This window comes from Ranitomeya variabilis, chromosome 1 (genome assembly GCF_051348905.1).
Source record: "Ranitomeya variabilis isolate aRanVar5 chromosome 1, aRanVar5.hap1, whole genome shotgun sequence".
In the NCBI taxonomy this organism is placed as follows: Eukaryota; Metazoa; Chordata; class Amphibia; order Anura; family Dendrobatidae; genus Ranitomeya; species Ranitomeya variabilis.
The window spans coordinates 982,844,818-982,865,421 of record NC_135232.1 but is presented as its reverse complement, the minus strand read 5'-3'; the positions used below and the strand labels follow the sequence as shown (position 1 = coordinate 982,865,421).

Here is a 20,604-nt window from a genome sequence, read left to right as displayed (position 1 = left end):
CCCCACACTGGCGTACAGTGCGACCAGCACTGAGCTACTATGTGCACATCATCTGTTTGTGTGTGTGTTCACCCCAGAATGCCATTTAGCCTTCTATAGTCTCCTCCTATAGTCTCCATGTGATAAGAGCCATTGTCAGAGACCGCAATTAGTTTCCCAGTGAAGGCTAAAAAATAAAACGTGAATACTAATTGGCTACTTTCCGTCAGATAGCCGGGATGCATCAGGTTGCGTTTAATGCTCACACTTTCTAAAGCAAAGATGTAATTAGTGTAGATCCTGAAGAAACGATGCATAATCATAAGAAAAACAAGAACAAACAAAAGTTACGCCTCAAAGACAGAAGTCAGCTTGTCAAGATCCCAGCTTTCCAAAGGAAAGCCACATCAATGACCATCCATGTAACCAACAAATAAAGTAGCACTCTGTGGCGCTATAGCATGAAAACATGAAATATAGGATATATGAATTGTATTACTGCTCTAGAAAATAGGAAAACTGGAGAATTCTTAGCGCATAAATTGGCTAATTTATGTATACCCAGCAGCCGTGATAAGGCGATTCTCGTTGCTGTGAACCTGCCTAATGTGATTCCTCTCCTAGGCTGAAGCCTACATTTATATGGGTAGGTAGGGTCCTGCTGTGACTAAAACCGCCACTGGCTGATGGGTGGAGTGCTCGGTCAGAGAGCCTATGTATACAAATGTCAAAAGACTGACCGTCACTTCCAAACAGAAAACAGGTGTGTACAGGTGCGAAGAGTCAGCCATCTCTATAAATAACCAAGAAATAAAATGTAAGTCATGAACACACTGGGTCCGGCAGATGAGTTAATCTCCGTTAAAGGGTTTTTCCACAAAGACACTATTGACCCTTGGGGTGGGGGACAGGAGGGTGTTCAACTATCACATATCCTATGAATGGACAAACGACATATTTTTTTGGGGGGGTGGGGCGCGGTTGGATGAGATAACCCCTTTAAAAGGGTTGACTTATCTTCAGAAGAGCAATACTCATGGTCCTCAGCTTTCTGCTTTGCTCCTGAAGATTGACACTTCGGGTCCAGCTGAATAGTTGCACCACTGGTTTGGACTGAGCCCTCTCCTAAGCTCCTGGCAGAGGCATCTTGGACCGAGGCTGGTCGGATCCAGAGAGCGTCAGAGCGTCACAAGAAGGCTCTAAGGCATGATGCCTGTGAGCAGCATGCGCTCCTTGCCTAGGTAACCGGCCATTAAGACAACACTGAGGTAGAAACCAAAAAACGTTGAAATTGACCATCCCCCTATTCTCGTAGAATGTTGAGGATTTTTAAAATGGGGAACACTGCAAAGCTGATTATTTTGTTGATTTAAGGCTACTTTCACACTAGCGTCGTGCACTGCACGTCGCTAAGCGTCGTTTTGTAGAAAAAAACGCATCCTGCAAAAGTGCTTGCAGGATGCGGTTTTTCTCAATAGACTTGCATTAGCGACGCATTGCCACACATCGCAACCGTCGTGCGACGGTTGCGTCGGTCCTTCGCCACCAAAAAACGTTGCATGTAACGTTTTTTGGTGCGTCGTGACCGTCTTTTCCGACTGCGCATGCGCAGCCGGAACTCCGCCCCCGCCTCCCCGCACATCACAATGGGGCAGCGGATGCGTTGAAAAACAGCATCCGCTGCCCCCGTTGTGCGGCGCTTTCACGGCTTGCGTTGGTACGTCGCAACAACGCAATTCGTCGTGCGTCGTACGACGCTAGTGTGAAAGTAGCCTAAGCCCTTTACATAGTAACAGAGTTAGCAAGGCCGAAAAAAGACATTTGTCCACCAGTTCAGCCTATATTCCGCCAGAATAAATCCCCAGATCTACGTCCTTCTAAAGAACCTAAGCTGAAACAACCCCTTTAATGTAAAAACTGCTCATCTTCTAAATATTGTGTGTGCGCTAGCTCAGGTAGTATTCTGCATTTTACTGAATTATGTAATCTGCAACTATTAGAATGAGTTATCAATGAGACGTCAGATTCTAACAGGCAGATGTACTGGGTATAGCAATGGTGGTGGACCAGCCGCTTGTGCCACTGGTGGTAGTACCAGTGCTCTATTCATCTTGCCCAACACGTTTACAATGAACCCGTGAGCTACAATCAGAGACGGCTTTGTGAAGCCATGTGCCGATGGTGAAGGAGGGTGTCGCATGGACTGAGAGCCCACAGAAGACGCACTGTTGTCCAGAGGTTTCTAGATACAAAACTAAGTCTGAATGTAAGGGATTCCTGAATACACAGACAACTTCTTTATTATTCCACATTCAGGTCTTGGCTTAACAGAGTCTGATATAGAACATTACTAGAAAAATCATAATAAAGACGTTGTCCACCTTTGGGGACATTATTTTTCTTAAATGAATGAACTGCTGACTAAACAGAATTTTTGCATTTAGATACCATTAAACATATTGCATTGTTTACCTTCTATGGCCTCTATGACATACTGTCTATTGCCATCTACAGAATGAGTTAACGGAGAATCCACAAGTGAACCCATTCTGATAGCCCAATGGGACAGTTTGTGTGTCTATCTTTTTTTAATGCCCCTCTTAGCTGATTTATGACCACAGACCACACTGAAGTTGAGCACGAGAAACCTGTGAAAGCCAAACGATGCAAATTCTTCTAATGAGACTGAATTGCAAAAATCATGCTAAGCCCCAAATGCATGCATTTCCGTAACAAAAAATATGGATAAGTCCTTTAAACCTTTTAAGTCATGCCTAATCTGGTGACATTAAACCTCTGACTATATTACCCCAGGATACGAGTTTACCACCAGCCCACTGGGATTCTGCCGCCGGTGTTGCAAACAGAATTTAGACTTTTCACAAAGACCCCCAAGATTCCTTCTCAATCGAGACAAGCAATTTGCTCTGGACTCGCTAGTGCTAAATAAACCGAGAAAAAGGTCAATAAGAAATCATTCACACATTAGGCTACATCTGTATATTGACACAGACGTATTAGCTTCCTCGTGTGTATCCTTTCCATGTAGTCATGCACATACAAATAGTAATTTATGGGAGGTCTGCTGGATCATAACTCTAGAATTAATAGAAGTGGCACATCTTCTGTCCCGATGCCCAGGAGGCTGGACGTAGATCTCACAAGCATTATGGAGCCCTTAGGTACTCTCCAACCTCCCGGAATAATACAGCGTCACACAGTATCGCCTTCAGTGATGGAAGAGAGTGGGGAAAGTATCCTGAGAGGAGAAGGCCCCTCTGTTCCGTACACTGGAAATCGGGTTCTATAGAGATACTGATCTATGCGTTTCGACTAGGAAGTCTTTATCAACCTGTTCCAATGGTGTCCATGCATATATTCTGGAGTCATGGTATGAGGAGCTACACCACTGAAGAGTCATGCTGGCCGGTTCTCCTCCTTACTTTATTGACATCCCACCGGCCGGGTACACCCCCAGAAGCACCAGTATCAGAAGCGTGTGCAGCGGGGTCTACTGACCTCCGCTCCCTCTGGACATTGCATTCGCCAGGTGTAACTGGCAGCTTTGAGGAGGTGCATGCTTTACAGAACATCCACCCAGGAGGAGGACTCCTCAGAGGAACATATTGACTACTCACAGGTCAGAATATAGCATGCAGCTAGCCTGGTACTATCCGGGATAGAAGGTTGGTGGTTTGGAGCAATATTCTTGCCATAAAAACAGAAGATCCCTTATGGACCACCCAAAACAAGCAAAGCACCTCTATATTTAGTTTGATATCTTCTTTTCCATGCTTAGCAGGATCTAGAAATTACCAAGTTTAGCAATAGATTTTCATTTTATTCTGTCACTTAATTCACATCATCAACTCTGAAGAATTGGACAAAACTAAAATATGTTGCTAAGCAACAGACGGAACGTGGCTGAGGTCAGAGATACAGTAATTAGCTCAGAACCAGACATAATGTTACCAGAGCTTGGTGCCAATACGGGACTAGTGACACCAAGCAAGCATAGGTCACAAAGGATAATAGTCCTGCGCCAAACTGGGGAAAGTAGAGTGCCGGCCGCCATCTACAACAACCTGCATGGTGCACACTGGGTGGCATTATAACAACACAAAAACCTTATGATTTTCTAATATATAGTAAAGGTCTGGGGAATATTAACATTTTTTTATTTTCTATCAAGTTTTAGTGTGCACAAAGTTCATTTGTAGGACTGCACAAGCACCAGGCATGCAGGACTGACTGACATAGGAGGAGGGCACAGCAGGGGGGTTGGAAAGGGGTTACTGCAAATCACTAGGCATTGCCAGGACTGAGGTCACTCTCTCAGCACTTTCCAGTTGGCATGTGTGGTTAGCCCCCTGTAAGCAAGAATGTTCAAGTGCATCTGCCTTTTGGAAGGCTTTTCAGCTCCCCCAAACTCAGCTACGAGACCCCAGTGGTCACTAATATGCTAATAAAGTACCTACACAGAAATACAATATTGACCCATAGAACACTATGCATCTCTGAGCTTTGTATCCCTCGCTCTACCCAGTGCTCAGATAGCACAGCATAGCTAATCTGACAAATCCACCCCAGCTAGGTCAGGCCATAACACTGGCAATGGCTGAGGGCATCCTTACATGCTTGTCAATGGAGAGTCCCAACATGAACACGTTTGGGGGCAGGAACTTGCATTACTTAGCTAGGCAGAATACTGAAAGAGAAAAATGACCAGTGTTTATAAATTATGCCCCAAAATACAGCATCTTTGAGGGTCTTCTCTCAGTACCTTTTACAGAATGGTTCCTAAAAACCGTATGACTTGACAACTGGGTGTTAGGCTATATATGTGCCTATATATATGTGCCTATACAGTGTGACACTGCCATCGGTGCTCCCAGGCCTCTTCACCAAGAGGAACGACGGCACCTACCATAGTTCTCAATGTAATCAAATATTTACAGGAGAAAATGGGTGAGGAATGATTTCCAGTTTCCTGTATAGTGACAAGCGGAGTATGGAGTCCACCTCTGCGCAGTGTGATAATGTAGGCAAATCAGCTCTCGCACACAAAGAGAAAATCTCACAAATGAGGCCGGATTCACACGTTTCACAGTCTGTACCAGGACCACAAAGTAAACACTATCCATGGGCTCTGGAACCAGACCTGACTAGTCCGTGCATTGAGGTCCAAGTACGGACCATGAACTACAGATGTCAGCCTAAGTGTCGGCACTCACTTATGTGGATCGTGCAAAATAGTTTCTTGTGTTTTGTTAACAAAAGCATCTTCAATCTTGAGTTGATTTCAGTTTTGGAGGCAGACCCAGGAATATGTGGGCAGGGACCACAAGCTGATTGTGCCCAAGTATCAAAATGAACATTTCCTACACATCTCTAGATAAAGATGGGTAAGATGTAGTCCACCTACCTCCTGAAGGTCTAGAGCAGAGTTTCCCAAACTCCAGCCCTGAAGGCCCCCGAACACAACATGTTATCCTTGGTATTGCATGGGTGACTGAATAACTATCAATGTATCAGGGGTTCTATCCCATGTACATTACTAAGGAAATCCTGAAAATATGATGTGTTAGGGGCACAGAGAACTGGAGCTTGGGAAACACTGGTCCAGAGCGTATATACATGAGGCCAAGCATGGTTGACCCTCATCAGTGGCATCTTAGTTATGCATTTCTTGGAAAGCTTGTTGACAACTAAAATGGCCACCATCACAATTCCTACAACTTCTCTAAAGCACAAAAAGACAAACCCTACATGGTTATAGGATCCATCCTCCCCTTACACCCATGTATCGGAGATAGTTTTTAGCAAAATAGGCAACAACACTTATGGCAACCCAATAGCTCGTGTGCGGGATTTCACAGAAACAAATGCAAGTCCGAAACAGCTAGTAGCCAAAACGTCTATTGTAGACGAATGGTTAGCGGTCAATCTATAGTCTCTTAAAGCAGACGGGTTTTCATACAGAAGTAACAAGTGGTCAGCTACAAATTACTAGGTAAGTGATGACGGACCCCTAGAACAGCTCCCGTCCAGGAAGCTCGCTCATTGTCAGACAATCATTTTGGACCTAAATTGAGGACATCTGATGTTCTGCCTGTGCGTCTTTCACCAAACAGAGGGATTACCCTGTGAAACAAATGGAGCTCATGAAAACTCATGGGATCAAATTAGAATTCAGCAGTACAATCTAATTAACCCTTTTGCTACCAAGAGCCAGAAATGATTAACTATCAAACCCCCCCCAATTACTGGAGGTTATACCCTAGAAGTAGCAATAACTAAACTAAGGGGTTGGAATTATAAATGAAGCAGACATTAGAAAATGGATGCATGCTTTTTGCACCATGTAATTTTCTTCTCGTCGCCATAGAAACCCATAATTATCACCCTTTGTAGATGCAGTTGAAACTTATATTACACATCCCCATATACGGTAAATCCAAGTGTAAACTACAAATATAAAAAATACTTACAATAAGGACAGAGGGAATGGGGGGGTTGAAAAGTTAGGCCACAAACATCATAGCATTTGGAGTTCTTATGCTTTATCGAATGATATATAAACATATCGCAGAAATATAAAGGACTTTACGCTCATCTGTTGCTAAGGAAACCTTTAATAGACTCCAAAAGAAATAAGTCAAAGCTCCCAACCATCACGTACCATCTGCCGTCACTTCACGCGGAACAGGGGCTCCATTTACAATAACACCCCACAATAACTTGTCTTTCCGTCACAGGAGGTCCCACATGGAAGATCTCATACTCACATAGTGCTTCTCCTGCTGGCCCATAATCCCATGGCTGGAGGAGAACGCAAGCGGCTTCATGATGAGGGAATACGAGCCGGGAGCAATTTATACATTGTGCGCAAATGTCTGAAGGGCTGCAGAAATCACATCCACCAACATGCAGGAGAAGCAGGGAAGCCCCCGAAAAGCATCCGAGGCACAGGGCTCAAGGACGAGCCGGGAAGTGGCGGAATATTTCTCAGCCCCCAACGCAGTGACGCCGTCCTCACAACAGCATCTGGCTCCATGGTTCACAATGCCGGGAGCCCCAGCATCTCTGAATGCAAAGTGACTAATGAAATCTTATCCATGCAGCATTCTTTCAGAGAAGCGAGACCATAGCTGAAGAATAGGAGGAAAAGATGAGGAGGAGGAGGAGGAGGAGGAGGAGGGGGAGGATTGGAAGTGGCGGGGGTGAGGGGTGAGAAAAAAAAAGGAAAGGAAAGGGAAAAAATGGCTGACCGCCCACGGAGTCCTTTCCAAAAGGCTTAATATTGTATTGGATTAATCCGAATAGGAGACAGCCGTAAGTGAGCAGCCAGGCACCGCGGATACAGTATTCCAGCCGCCATGCGGAGCCATTACATGGGGGGCAGCAGCCAGTGCATGGATGGGTATGGGAGGGGGCCCAGAGCGTGCGAGGACCCTCCTCCCTGGATGCTAAGGATGCGGTCTGATCGCTGACTGACCACTGGGCTCTGCACAATTAATCATAGCCGGGTGACATTGATCGAGGCTCCAGTGAATGGCCCCCCATCCCGCTCCCATCTACCCCAAAGACTGTGTCCCCTTCCAGCCCGCACACACACGGCCGATCCCCCTCCTCTCCGAGCCCCAGAATGTAATACGCCAATATAATGACATTATTGTGCTTACTTTGGAGGACCATGGCTGCAGGCAGTTGGCATAGCAACGCACAAGGAAAGCCATTTCCTGGGTAGCGAGAAGGCTTCCTTTTCTAAATAAGAAATAAATTCCTCTTAGGAAGGGCTCGGCATTGCTGCAGTGTGCACAGAGCGGGCCGGGCTAGTGATGGACCAGTAAGCCGAATTCTCCCCTTAGTGTCTTCTCTCCTCATATTCTGAAATATTCAACTCACATGAAAGGCGCATTCCTCCAGAATCGCCCCCTCACGTTCTTAACTCTTTCATGGAGCAAAAATGGACAAGTCAGAGAATCGGTGGCAGCCTCCGATCCGTGATCCAGCAGCTTTTAGAGGGAGGGATTCCTCCTGATCAGTCCAATGGAGTCAAGGTAAGGAGCAGAGCCAAGTGAGAACCCAGCCAAAAAGGTGCGCACTCCGTCATCTCCCCCTCCAAAATGAGGAGGGTGGCACACCCAGGCTCTGACACTGCATTGGCACAGTCCTCACAGCCTGCCATCACTACCACGTCCTTCAGCAGCTAAAAGGTTAAAAGGCTCTTACCTTGCTGACTTCACCTCTGCCTCCCCCCACTACATATTCAGCAGAATGGTGGCAGCAGAGGGGTCTTTTACTGGCAGTCAGGGCGAGTGGTAAAGGAGGACAGGGATGCAATGAAACGCCGGAACAGGGGCTTTCCTGCGGCTTATGGAGCTAAGCAGGGGTCTTCTGGTTAATTAGGATGTTGCTACCAAGCATGAAGGAGTAGCCTTGTGATCGGAGAGCCATCATATGCCGCAGATGCCCCATACAGCTCATTATTAGTGCGGGCACTGGGCACCAGACACACGGGATGTGGCTATACTAAGAAGTCACAGCAGAAATTCATACAAAATCGGGAAATTCAAGAGTGATTGCTAACCACAGCGCGACCTCCACTACATCCCCCACCCTTCATCATGTCTGACGCTGGGGGTCCGCACCTGCCTGTGGCAGAGGAAACACCAGGGATTTATCTCTAACTCCATTGTAACCGCAGCGAGGATGATATTAGTGGAGTTGGATATTGGAACAGTCACAACACAACGCTTGAAATCAAATAAAACTGCTCAGAAATATATGACTGCAAGAAGTGAATAGGCTTCTATGCACAATTACAGCTTATGGTGCTAAATATTGGATATGACACTTCCCTATTCACAAAGCAGTGCCAGATCCAGGGTACGGCCGGGGTCACACAGCCGTCAATGTCACTGTGATCAAACACTGTCAGAGTGTCAGCTAGTGTGAACCGATCATCTCGCAGGTGCAGAGAAGATGGAAAACTTAATTTATCCATCTACGGTACTTAATTGTCCAAGTCCACAGATGATGAGCTGCACTCCGATGACATCAGAGTGCAGTCCGATGTTTCAGCACAGGGACCCATTGAGTATAATGGATGTTTTCAGAGATTTGTTAAAGAAACAGAGTTTTTATCCTATTAAAGAGGCTGTCCTGCCTAAAATGAAAAGTCTGCAGTCACTGACTGCAATCTTCTGAATTCCCCCAGTGCACACACTGTACGCTGTGGGGATTTGCTGGCAGTGATGTATGCAATATGCACACTCCAGGGCAGAAACTATCTAGTGGGCGCAGCCTTGCTCCATACACTTGTATAATTATGTAACAAACAAAAACAAAATCAAGGTGAATGAGCACTCAATTAAAGGTAATCTGTCAGACAGATTAAACCAAACCCACACCTTTATATCTTCTATCTGTTGCTGCAGATAATTCACATTACAAGTGAGGTGTTCGGTGCTCTGGATGTGACAGAGCACTTAAGGAGCCAAGGTAATCTGTCAAAAAGATCAACCCACACCAACACCTTTATATCTTTTATCTGTTGCTGCAGATAATTCACATTACAAGTGAGGTGTTCGGTGCTCTGGATGTAACAGAGCGCACTTAAGGAGCCACTGACTCTGAAAGTTGTTTCCCTGTCCAGCACAAGCCTCTTTAGATTGCTTAATTGCTCACTGACTGTGTGACCTCAGGTGGCGGGCAAGGAAATCAGGCATGGAGCCATCAATCCAGCTATATAGGCTAGTGCTGGGTGAGAAAACAACCTCAGTGGCTCCTTAGGTTCTCAGGGTGTGACAGAGCACTTCGCACATTATTTGTATATCAGTTTCTCAGGAATGTAGCAATAGATGGATTGAAACAAAAAGGTGGTGATAGATTTACATTTTAAAGACATACATGCCCATATGTGTGATTTGGGAGGTTCTTTATCTTAATGATGGGTGATATTAAAAGACCCATGACTATCATATCTAATGTGTCTAGTAGACCATGGAGAAAATCGCACAAGGAATAGGAAAGGGCATGGTGGTACTAATTGCTAAGTATTTTGCTGATGTCAGGAAATTGTTTCCTTCCAAGAAGGTCATTTAGATACTGTTGTTGCACATTAGTTTCCAACAACCATTTAATAGTGTAGACATCACACATGAAACAAAGAGATAATTAATAGGATAAATAAGGAAAAAAACAACCATCAAGGCCAATCTGACCCAGAGGAAGGCAAGATCGTCTAGGAGACTAATGCTAATTGCACAAGGTGTAGAATTCCTTCCTGACTACAAATATGGCAGGGGAAAACCTTTGATCAATGTTCCATAGTCAGAGATCTAGTACATTGGTGATCTTATATTTTTGAAGAAAAGCATCCCAGGCTTTTTGTGAACTTGTTCAATGAATCTTCCAACATAGTGTTGCATGGTCTAAAGAATCACAGCCTAATGGGACACCTTTCTTCTACAAATAGAGGAGGACACGGTCATTTGTCATGGTAAATAAAAGCCAAGGTAGAAAGATCATTAGATAAGTCTCTGTCCATACATGCATTTGTAGATAGGATTGTTCCGGTTGGACAATAAGGTAGTTTAGGAGAGATCCAATTACCATGTTTAGCTTTCTTAGTACTGCAGTAACTAGTAGTCTCTTGGTTACCTTGGCTGTCCTCCTCTACAGCAGCTCTAGAATGGATTGGCTATGACCACCCTTTACAGGGGTGCCCAAAATTGTATTCAATTTTCCACTACCTAAAATAAGTTTCATACTTTACATATGAAGAAACAAACCAACATATGTACAACAGATCATCCATGAAACGCTGACCTCAAAACAGCAAAGTAGAACAAATGATGCCCCTTCATCAGAATGAAATAAACCACTGAACCATGAATAGCCTAAAAGTCTCAGCTGTGATAAATACAAACTGGTTATCGGTACAGAATCGCACAACTTTTCGGTTTCCAAAATGCTAAATCTTCAAATCTATTAAAAATAGGTATTCATATCTAAGTCATTTATGGCGAAAGATATCTGCTGCATCTCAGCTAGTCCTCTCCATAATGAGCTTCTGCTATGTAGCCCTGGACATTAATGAGCGCCAGCCACCCCACCACACAGCTTATAGCATTGGCAGTAAGCCTTCAAATCCGTGACAAATTTAGAATAGCAAAAAGTTAATTTATTTCAGGTTTTTCAATACAAAAAGTGAATCTCATTATATACAGTCATTACAAACAGAGTGAGCTATTTCAAGTGTTTATTTCTGTTAATGTTCTGAGAAGCACCTGTATGTGGGGCTAAACCCAGCAAATCATAGAGAGGACTAGCAGAGCTGCAGCACATAAAACTGGGATTTTAGCAAAACTACAGAAAGGCTATGTGCACACCTTGAGTATTTGCAGCAGATTTTTCAGCACAAAAAAACAGAATCTTGGTAGGAAAAATACTGTATAAAATACGCACATTTTTGCAGAGCGGATTTCCTTATTCATTTGAATAGGTGAAAAACATTGGAAATGTTTTAGGCTAGATGCACAAGGTCAGTGAACGCTGCGGGTTGGACGTCCAGATGTTACAGCATAGTGGATAGGATTTCCAGAAATCCCATGCCCACTATGCGTGCACTGATGTCCAAGGCTTACCCATGGAGACGGACATGTGGCGCGTCTTTCCAGACCGCAGCATGTCTATTTATCTTGTGGAGATGAGAGTCTCTGCCAGATAAATGTCACCCGTTCAATGTACTGGACACGGTGATATAACGAACACATGCGGAATCACCTACGTTCAAAAGTCGGCGGGCAGCACTTTGGACGGAGCGGACATGTGCTGTGTCCATACCGCTGCCGATTACCGACGGTGTGCACATACCCTTAAAAGAATAGACAAGTTGCAGATTTAAAAAAACATTGACAGTTCAAATCTGCAAGGAAAAAATAAACAACATGTGCATGTGATTCTGCCTGGAACTTCATTGAAAAAGCGTCACAAAAAATGGAAATATAATGCACAGCAATGTAAAAATGATATTGCTGTGTATGTGTTCATTTTTTTGTTACTTTTTTTCTAATTTGTTCAGGGTTTGGAAACCATGAAGTGGTTTAAAGTGGTAACATGTTCATTCTTCAGGTGACTTTGTTCGGAAGCCGCCTGCTCTTTATAGATAAACAATAGGTAACAGATGACACGATGTATCACTGCAAAAATCCTCAGCAATGCCGCTCAGAAGAAAAATCAAGCAGGAAAACCTCGGCGGCACTGCCATCTGAACTAAGACGTCATGTGCACATACACTGATCTGTCCCCAATTAAAGCTGCCCTCAGGCTGAGAAGTAAAAACCCGCTGACAGATTCCCTGTAAATGACACGAACATGTGAAATTGTAAAAACTCATTTCTCACATGTAGTGGTAAGAGAAATAACATGCCTCCGACTAGGAGATTATACAGTATTGCACTATCCTGATGTCTATTTACACCAGTTTTCTGATAACATCAAGAAGAAAATGATTGGGTCTGATCTCGGACCCTTCAGCTTTCCCTGGTTGTACAGACTCGAACATTAATGATCGTTCACATCCAACAGAGATATAAAAATGATTTCCTGCTCTCCTGCAGAAAAATGTGTACAGAGAAGGTCTAGAATGTAATCTTAAGACTGACGGCTAAACGCCACCTATTCGTTACATTTAGGGGCTCCATTTGTGCTGCCCTAGTCCAGTCCTCCATTGCAGCCAGTCCTCACTCCTGCGCCCCCAGCATCCACCGCGCCTGTGTACACCAGACCCCATGACATCATGCCGTTACGTGACGCCATGTCACTATGCCTTCTGCCACATCAAAAGGACTAGAAAGTACCAAAAGCATCCAAGATGCCGGGCACAGCAGCGAAAACTCAGCTAAAATAGAAATCAAACATATAAACGCTAGGTAATTAACCTTGACCCGAACTCCGTCCTCACCAGCATATATGAGACTGCTCAGTTCGGGACAGCAGGCCTGGTCCGGACACTGATCGGTACACGAGCTGTGACACTCGGACGTGTAGAGAGGGCCTTACAGACTGGATGGGGACCAGTGATTGCCAAGTCCACAGCTTGGTCCCCATACAGGGTCACTATAGTCACTAGTACAACCCACTTACACAGGGAGAAGTGCTGGGGTCAAACATGATTCATTTTTGGATAGAAGATCCCTGCAAATTTCACACTGGATCAATATGGTGAATACTGCAGCTTCCTATGAGAGGGTGGCATGTAAAAACAGACATTGTCCTCAAAAATGTGATCAGGTATGGAAGCCTGGGCTGGATTTCCCTCTGATTCCCATTAAGTATGTGATATTTGGTGCCTGACATGGGTGTCGCATGTTTGGATAAGATATTAGACCCTTGGTATATTAAGGGCAAGGTTACATTCGCCAGGCAGCATTACTGAGCAATGAGACAGGCTGCTTGTTCTTATGCTCTATGGTGTAACCTTGTTATGTAGTATAGTCTTAAAAAAAAAAAGTTTATATATTTAGTATGTATATGTGTATATATATATATATATATATATATATATATATATATATATATATATATATATATATATATATATATATATATATATATACACACATACATACATACATACACACACACACATATATGTATATATATAAATATATATATTTATTTTGTTTTATTTTTTTAGGTGAAATCAGTGAATTGCTTGATCACAACCATATTTCCCATGACTTGGGGTCAGCGAGTTGAGCCATATTTCAATCAAACTGAACATAATGGGTTAACAGGTCTTGGGTTGTGAGTGTATCAGCATCATCACCAGATGATATAATGCACCCGCACCTCTATCATCACCCTCACACTGAGCATGTGCAGAGAATGGAGCGATTCCTCCTGATGATGGCAGGGACCAGAGACGTCCGCAGTCAGACCAGCTCGTGTGACTGGACAGAAGTTGTAGAGGTCTGCGGTCAGCCCAGACAACAAAAGGAGCTCCGCCATCACACACAGCAGCTTTTATCTAATATTCCACCTAGCTAATACATTGCTATCAGCACCATCAATTACATAACATGGCACTTAGATAGACCTGCAGAGAGATATAGGTGGATATATTAATAAAAAGGACAATTGTGGCTAACAATCATGACATCAAACGCAGCTCTCTTTCCAAGACAAGCGAAAAGCACAGTAAATCCCTGAAGACTCCTGCGCTCTGCAGCAAGGATGATGCAACTTGTAAAAATAGACTTGTAGCAGCAGCAGCAGCGCCAGAGCTGGGTACTGCCCACCATCACAGCCCACCATCACCCACACATCCCCTACCTGCTACATAGCACATGCTTACAGGATATCGTGCACACTAAAGAAAAACTGTATATATTCTCTCTCATGAAAAAACCAAACATAAGAATTGTTCTAATCTTGAAGCTTATTTAGAATACTTCACAGAAGAAGAAAAAAGCCGATGGATCTCTCCATGATTAGGTTCACCCAGAGGGCAGTAATCACATTGATGGGCTTTCCTGAGAGGTCACTTAAAAAAATGAGGACATTCTAAAATCAATTTGCAGTGAAGTATGTGATCAGAATATTTAAGAAATTCAGCAAGCAATTCTAATAATTGTGACGACGACAGACCACCACCCAGCCAAGAAAAAAAAAAGGGCTGCATTAACAAAAAAAGGAATGGTGGTTCTTATAGTAATTTGCAGGCATTTTTCTTTGGCTCAATAATCACACGCTCATGAAAATGTATAAAAACCACGTGGCCGTACACGGAGGAAGAGATAGAAGGCGTTTTCACTAGTCCGTACAGTTGTCGTCCCTCCTCCTCCCAAAAGTGAGGGGTCTTAGGATGCTAACACCTACATGTAGCGTCCATGTCACCCAGCAGCCCAAAGAACATGGATTCAGTCCTAGAACCTGGAAGTGCCGTCTGAAGCTATAAAGGAGTATAAATGTTCACCCTGTAAGGGCATCGCCAGCCGGGCTGTGCCCCGGGAGCCGCCAGGCCTACAGAGGAGCAGAGAGCTGTCACATGACGCGTCTCTTCACAGGTTTTCGCTTCACTTTTCACATCACACTAGGTTAATGTACCTTGAATATTTCAGTGTGGCTCCTGCAGCGGAGCGTTCGCATGGCAACCTCTGCAGTGTGCCCACCCAGCCTGGCATCACAGCTACTTTCCACATAACACTCGCTGACAAGCCGACGTCCCAGTCACAGTCATAGAGGACTTCACACCAGGGTCATTGTGATGTCCACGTGCAGTAATGGCTGCTGGTCACCACCAACAGACGTAGGCCGCGCACTCTCCATCACATCCATAGAAGGGCAATGGGGCCACTACTGACAAACCAACAGTGGCGGCTATTCCGTCCGATCCCATCACACACAAGCACGCTCGGTTTGGCCAATAGGAAGAGAATAGCAAGCCATTGCCACAAGCCAGCTTTCCAGGAAAATTCATCATCAGTCTGTGAGAGACCACCATTCACAAGATGCTGGTTGACAGTGATGAAATCGGTGGGTTCAGGCAACTTTGCTGCAATGTGAGTGGGCACTTCTCGGCATTGGAGCTCAGGGGCTGACTGCATCCTATACTAATATACTGCAGTAAAGTAGCCATCCCATGAAGACTTGTTTTTAATAAACCTGTATGTCTGTGCAGTGCAGTGGTATGTGCCCATATACCCACCTACTGCCGCCTTCTCCAATGAGAAAAACAGGTTAGATTATACTCACCCAGGGGCGGTCCGGTCCGATAGGCGTCGCGGTCCGGGGCCTCCCATCTTCTTACGATGACGTCCTCTTCTTGTATTCACGCTGCGGCTCTGGCACAGGCGTACTGATTTGCCCTGTTGAGGGCAGAGCAAAGTACTGCAGTGTGCAGGCGCTGGGCCTCTCTGACCTGTGCCGGAGCGTGAAGACAAGAAGAGGACGTCATCGTAAGAAGATGGAAGGCCCCGGACCGGACTGCGATGCCCATCGTACCGGGACCGCCCCTGGGTGAGTATAATCTAACCTTTTTTTCTCATCTTTCAGGATACATCAGGGGCTTATCTACAGCATTACAGAATGCTGTAGATAAGACCCTGATGCTGGTGGGCCTAGCTCACCTTCGATTTTGGGGGTGTCAGGTTCCCTTTAATAGCAGTCTCTGCCTACCACTGGTTTACATACGTCTGCCACAAGCAACAGATACAAGATTTCTACACTGTGTTCCAAGTTATTATGCAATTTGGATTTAAGTGTCAAAACGATTTAATTGTTTTGTTTTTCAAATAAACTCATGGATGGCATTGTGTCTCAGGGCTCAATGGATCACTGAAATCAATCTTAAACACATGTGATAATTAGTTTTCCAGGTGATTCTAATTAAAGGAAAACTACTTAAAAATGATGTTCCACATTATTAAGCAGGCCACAGTTTTCAAGTAACATGGGAAAGAAAAAGGATCTCTCTGCTGCCGAAAAGCATCAAATAGTGCAATGCCTTGGTCAAGGGATGAAAACATTAGATATTTCTTGAAAATTTAAGCGTGATCATCTTACTGTTAAGAGATTTGTGGCTGAATCTGAGCACATTCGTGTTCGTGCTGATAAAGGCATAATGAGGAAGGTTTCTGCCAGGCAAGTTCATCGGATAACAAGAGCAGCTGCTAAAAAGCCATTACAAATCAGCAAACAGATATTTGAAGCCGCTGATGCCTCTAGAGTCCCTCGAACCTCAAGGTGTAGGATCCTTCAAAGGCTTGCTTTGGTTCATAAACCTACTATTCTGCCACCCCTAAACAGTGTTCACAAGCAGAAACGGTTGTAGTGGGCCCAGACATACATGAAGACTAATTTTCAAACAGACTTGTTTACTGATGAGTGTCGAGAAACCCTGGATGGTCCAGATGGATGGAGTAGTGGATGATTGGTGGATGGCCACCATGTCCCAACAAGGCTGCAACGTCAGCAAGGATGTGGAGGAGTCATGTTTTGGGACGGATTCATGGAGAAACAGCTGGTAGGGCCCTTTAAGGTTCCTGAAGATGTGAAAATGACCTCTGCAAAGTATATAGAGTTTCTGACTAACAACTTTCTTCCATGGTATAAAAAGCTGAAACATGCCTTGAGGAGCAAAATCATCTTCATGCATGACAATGCACCTTCTCATGCTGCAAAGAAACCTCTGAGTCATTGGCTACTATGGGCATAAAAGGAGATAAACTCATGGTGTGGCCACCATCTTCCCCTGACAACCCTATAGAGAACCTTTGGAGTATCATCAAGCAAAAGATCTATGAGGTTGGGAGGCAGTTCACATCCAAACAGCAGCTCTGGGAGGCTATTCTGACTTCATGCAAAGAAATACAAGCAGAAACTCTCCAAAAACTCACAAGTTCAATGGATGCAAGAATTGTGAAGGTGATATCAAAGAAGGGTCCTATGTTACATGTAACTTGGCCTGTTAGGATGTTTTGGAGTTAAATAGCGTTTTTGTTCAGTGAATGTGACCTCTTAATGCTGCAAATTCCACAAATGAGCATTTTCAGTTCTTTAAAACATATCAAATGTCTAGAAATTCTACTGTGCCTAATAATTTGGAACAGTGCATTTTGAGGTTTTATTCATTTTGGAGATTATACTGTTATCATTGGGAGGTTTCTTCAATAAAATTCGATGTATAATCTAACGGGTGATGACTTTTATTAGACTAACTGTCATTTGGACCGACCATTTAGGAAAATCCGAGAAAAATATAATTTGCATAATAATTTGGAACATAGTGTATATAGGTATCTCTGCATGGACTCTGTCCCAAATTCAGCAGGGTGGGCAAACCGAGCACTATTCTATTTTTGTGAAATCTATAAAATACAGAAGAAACCCTTCACATGTTACTCAGAAGATCGAGAGCAAAGTTCCAACCTTATAAATGTAATTTTCGCTACTCGGCAGCCTGACTCCCCGGTGAGAGGTCAGGACACCTGTAAGACAGCTGCTAATATGGTACAGTGGCTGCACAACAGCACAGGACAGGGCAGGACAGCGCAGGACAGGACAGCACAGGACAGCGCAGCACAGGACAGCGCAGCACAGGACAGCGCAGCACAGGACAGCGCAGCACAGGACAGCGCAGCACAGGACAGGACAGCGCAGCGCAGGATAGGACAGCGCAGCACAGGACAGCGCAGCGCAGCGCAGGACAGCGCAGCGCAGGACAGCGCAGCGCAGGACAGCGCAGCGCAGGACAGCGCAGCGCAGGACAGCGCAGCGCAGGACAGCGCAGCGCAGGACAGCGCAGCGCAGGACAGCGCAGCGCAGGACAGCGCAGCGCAGGACAGCGCAGCGCAGGACAGCGCAGCGCAGGACAGCGCAGCGCAGGACAGCGCAGGACAGCGCAGCGCAGGACAGCGCAGCGCAGGACAGCGCAGGACAGCGCAGCGCTGGGTACAGTTAGTGCTGACATTTCCCAAGAACTAATAAAAACACAAAGTCACTGGTGCGGTGACCCTAAAGCGGGGTCAGAGGCACAACAATGTGCAGTTTATCATTTATTTATATGACTGTAATCCATCACATGAGCTCACGGTGACCACATGGAATCGGCTACAGCCCCTTCTTTTCATGCTTTTATGACACCGTCCGCCTCTCAATGGGCCCACACAATGCAACCTGCACTGACATTCACAATTCATATGTCTCGTCTGCCAAAGGAAGTGAACGCAGAAGCGGCTACATGAAAAGAAAAACACTATCTACCATTTAGTCCTAAAATAAAAAGAAGTGACCCACACAAGAAGGAAGCATATGCATATAGAGAGCTAGAAAAACTCCCAACCTTTAGTGATTTCAGGTCTATTCTGCAGCGCGTCTCAACCAAGCCTATCCCTAAATACGGGCGTTCATGTAGCCAGTAGATCTCCCTTCCCTTTCAGAGTGGTTATTAAAGGCAATCTCTCACTATGTTTATGCTATAGAATCTGAGAGGTACATAGTGTAGGGGCAGAGACCCTGATTCTAGCGATCTATCACTTACTGGGCTTCTTGCTGAACTTTTTATAAAATCAGTTTTCTCTGCTGTAGATCTAGCAGTGCTCTGAATGCTGAGCTCTGTGTAACCCCGCCCACACCACTGATTGGCAGATTTTTGCCACTATAGAAAAAGCTGCCAATCATTGATGGGGTGGGATGACACAGAGCAGGAGTACTACACGACACGAGAGTCCGCTAGTGATAACCTCCTACTGAGAAAACACTGATTTTATTGAAACTGCAATAAGAAGCCCAAGTGAGTGATACATCGCTGGAATCAGGGTATGTGCCCCTACATCATGCTGCTCTCAGATTAAACAGAAAAATATGTCGGCACTGCACACTTCTGCATCAGAGCGAGCGATGCCATTAATATTACAACCTCCCCCCATGCTTTACGATGATGCATAAGTTGTCAGGAACATGGGGTCATATCATCAGCGCACCTTACAGAGAGGTGAGTATCATCAGAAACACAATGTAAATATGCCTCTTTCACAAAGACATTTCATAAAACAGATTTTTTGGTTGCCTACTATAAGTATATATCCAAGATAAACATAAATAGAAAAAATGCAAAATGAGAAGGTTTTGTGAATATTCATAAATCTAATATGCAGAAAATAAGATTTCTTATAGGTATTGCTGTGTGATATTGGCACATTTAAAATCGACATCACGGGTCAAATTCATGTTTTCTACATTTATTGCTATATATAGGGTCACTGAAACACCAGGGAAAATAACACTTTACATTTATGTTGAATGTATAAATTTTATGTATTCGTGAATTGCATCGAAAGAGAAGACGATAGAAGTACGAGGACTAATATTTGTAGCTGAACTCTTACCGCAGTGACCAGGTGCCAGGAAAGGTCACAGAGCCCTGACGCATGCGCACTGCAGGACAACAGGGCAGATACGCAAGCCTGCGCAGGAGCGCTGTGCCGGGGGGACTGTGCAGATGAAGCAGGGACAAGTCATCCACAAGAAGCAAGTAGGAGGATGGGGATTGTAAAAAGATGGGAGGCTCCGGACCAAGAAGAGCGACCCCCATCGGACCGGACCGCCCCCAGGTGAGTATAATAAGAGTGATTTTTCTTCTCTTGCAGGTCGGGTTGGGGGCAGATACATAGAATTATAGAATACTGTATATCAGCCCTGAAAGGTGGTGGCCATACCTCTTATGGGCCAACCCTGCTGACAGGTTCCCTTTAATATGGATGGGGGTTAAATAATCACCGTACAATCAAAGGTACACCAAACTGTGATGAAGCACAGACCCGGGCACAGCGCAGCTCCTGCTTATAAGCCAGACGTCACAAACAGGCACATTTTGACACTAGACGCTGATGAACATTTTGCAGGTGAGAGTTAATGGGAAGCGGTCACAGGCAGCGGGTTACAGCGCAGGGGATGTGGAGCAGACTTCACATCACTTCTATTTCTTCCCCGCTGGCGGTCTTCCTCACTGACGGCCATGTCCGTATGTCATTTCGTACAGGGACGGCTGTCGGTCATTGATTAAGACCCCAGAGAGCAGAGATTTCAATAAATAAATGATAAGTTCTACTG

At 44.8% G+C, this 20,604-nt stretch overlaps 1 protein-coding gene across 20 annotated transcripts in view; it reads right to left on the bottom strand.

The window, feature by feature from the left end:
* Positions 1 to 20,604, bottom strand: part of RAPGEF2 (Rap guanine nucleotide exchange factor 2) — a 258,968-nt gene that overhangs the window by 66,425 nt on the left and 171,939 nt on the right. For 2 of the 20 annotated variants that reach the window (XM_077279430.1, XM_077279431.1), the window contains exon 1: positions 7,888 to 8,033. The exons of 14 other annotated variants lie outside the window; for them this stretch is intronic. Coding sequence is in view for 4 of the 6 variants with exons in the window: in XM_077279427.1 (XP_077135542.1) it covers positions 6,768 to 6,827 (60 nt within the window). In the remaining 2 variants the exon portion in view is untranslated. Of the gene's footprint in view, positions 1 to 6,767; positions 7,589 to 7,664; positions 7,862 to 7,887; positions 8,034 to 20,604 lie in introns of those variants that run through there. 4 more of the 20 variants (XM_077279428.1, XM_077279432.1, XM_077279427.1 and 1 more) reach the window with 4 other exon arrangements.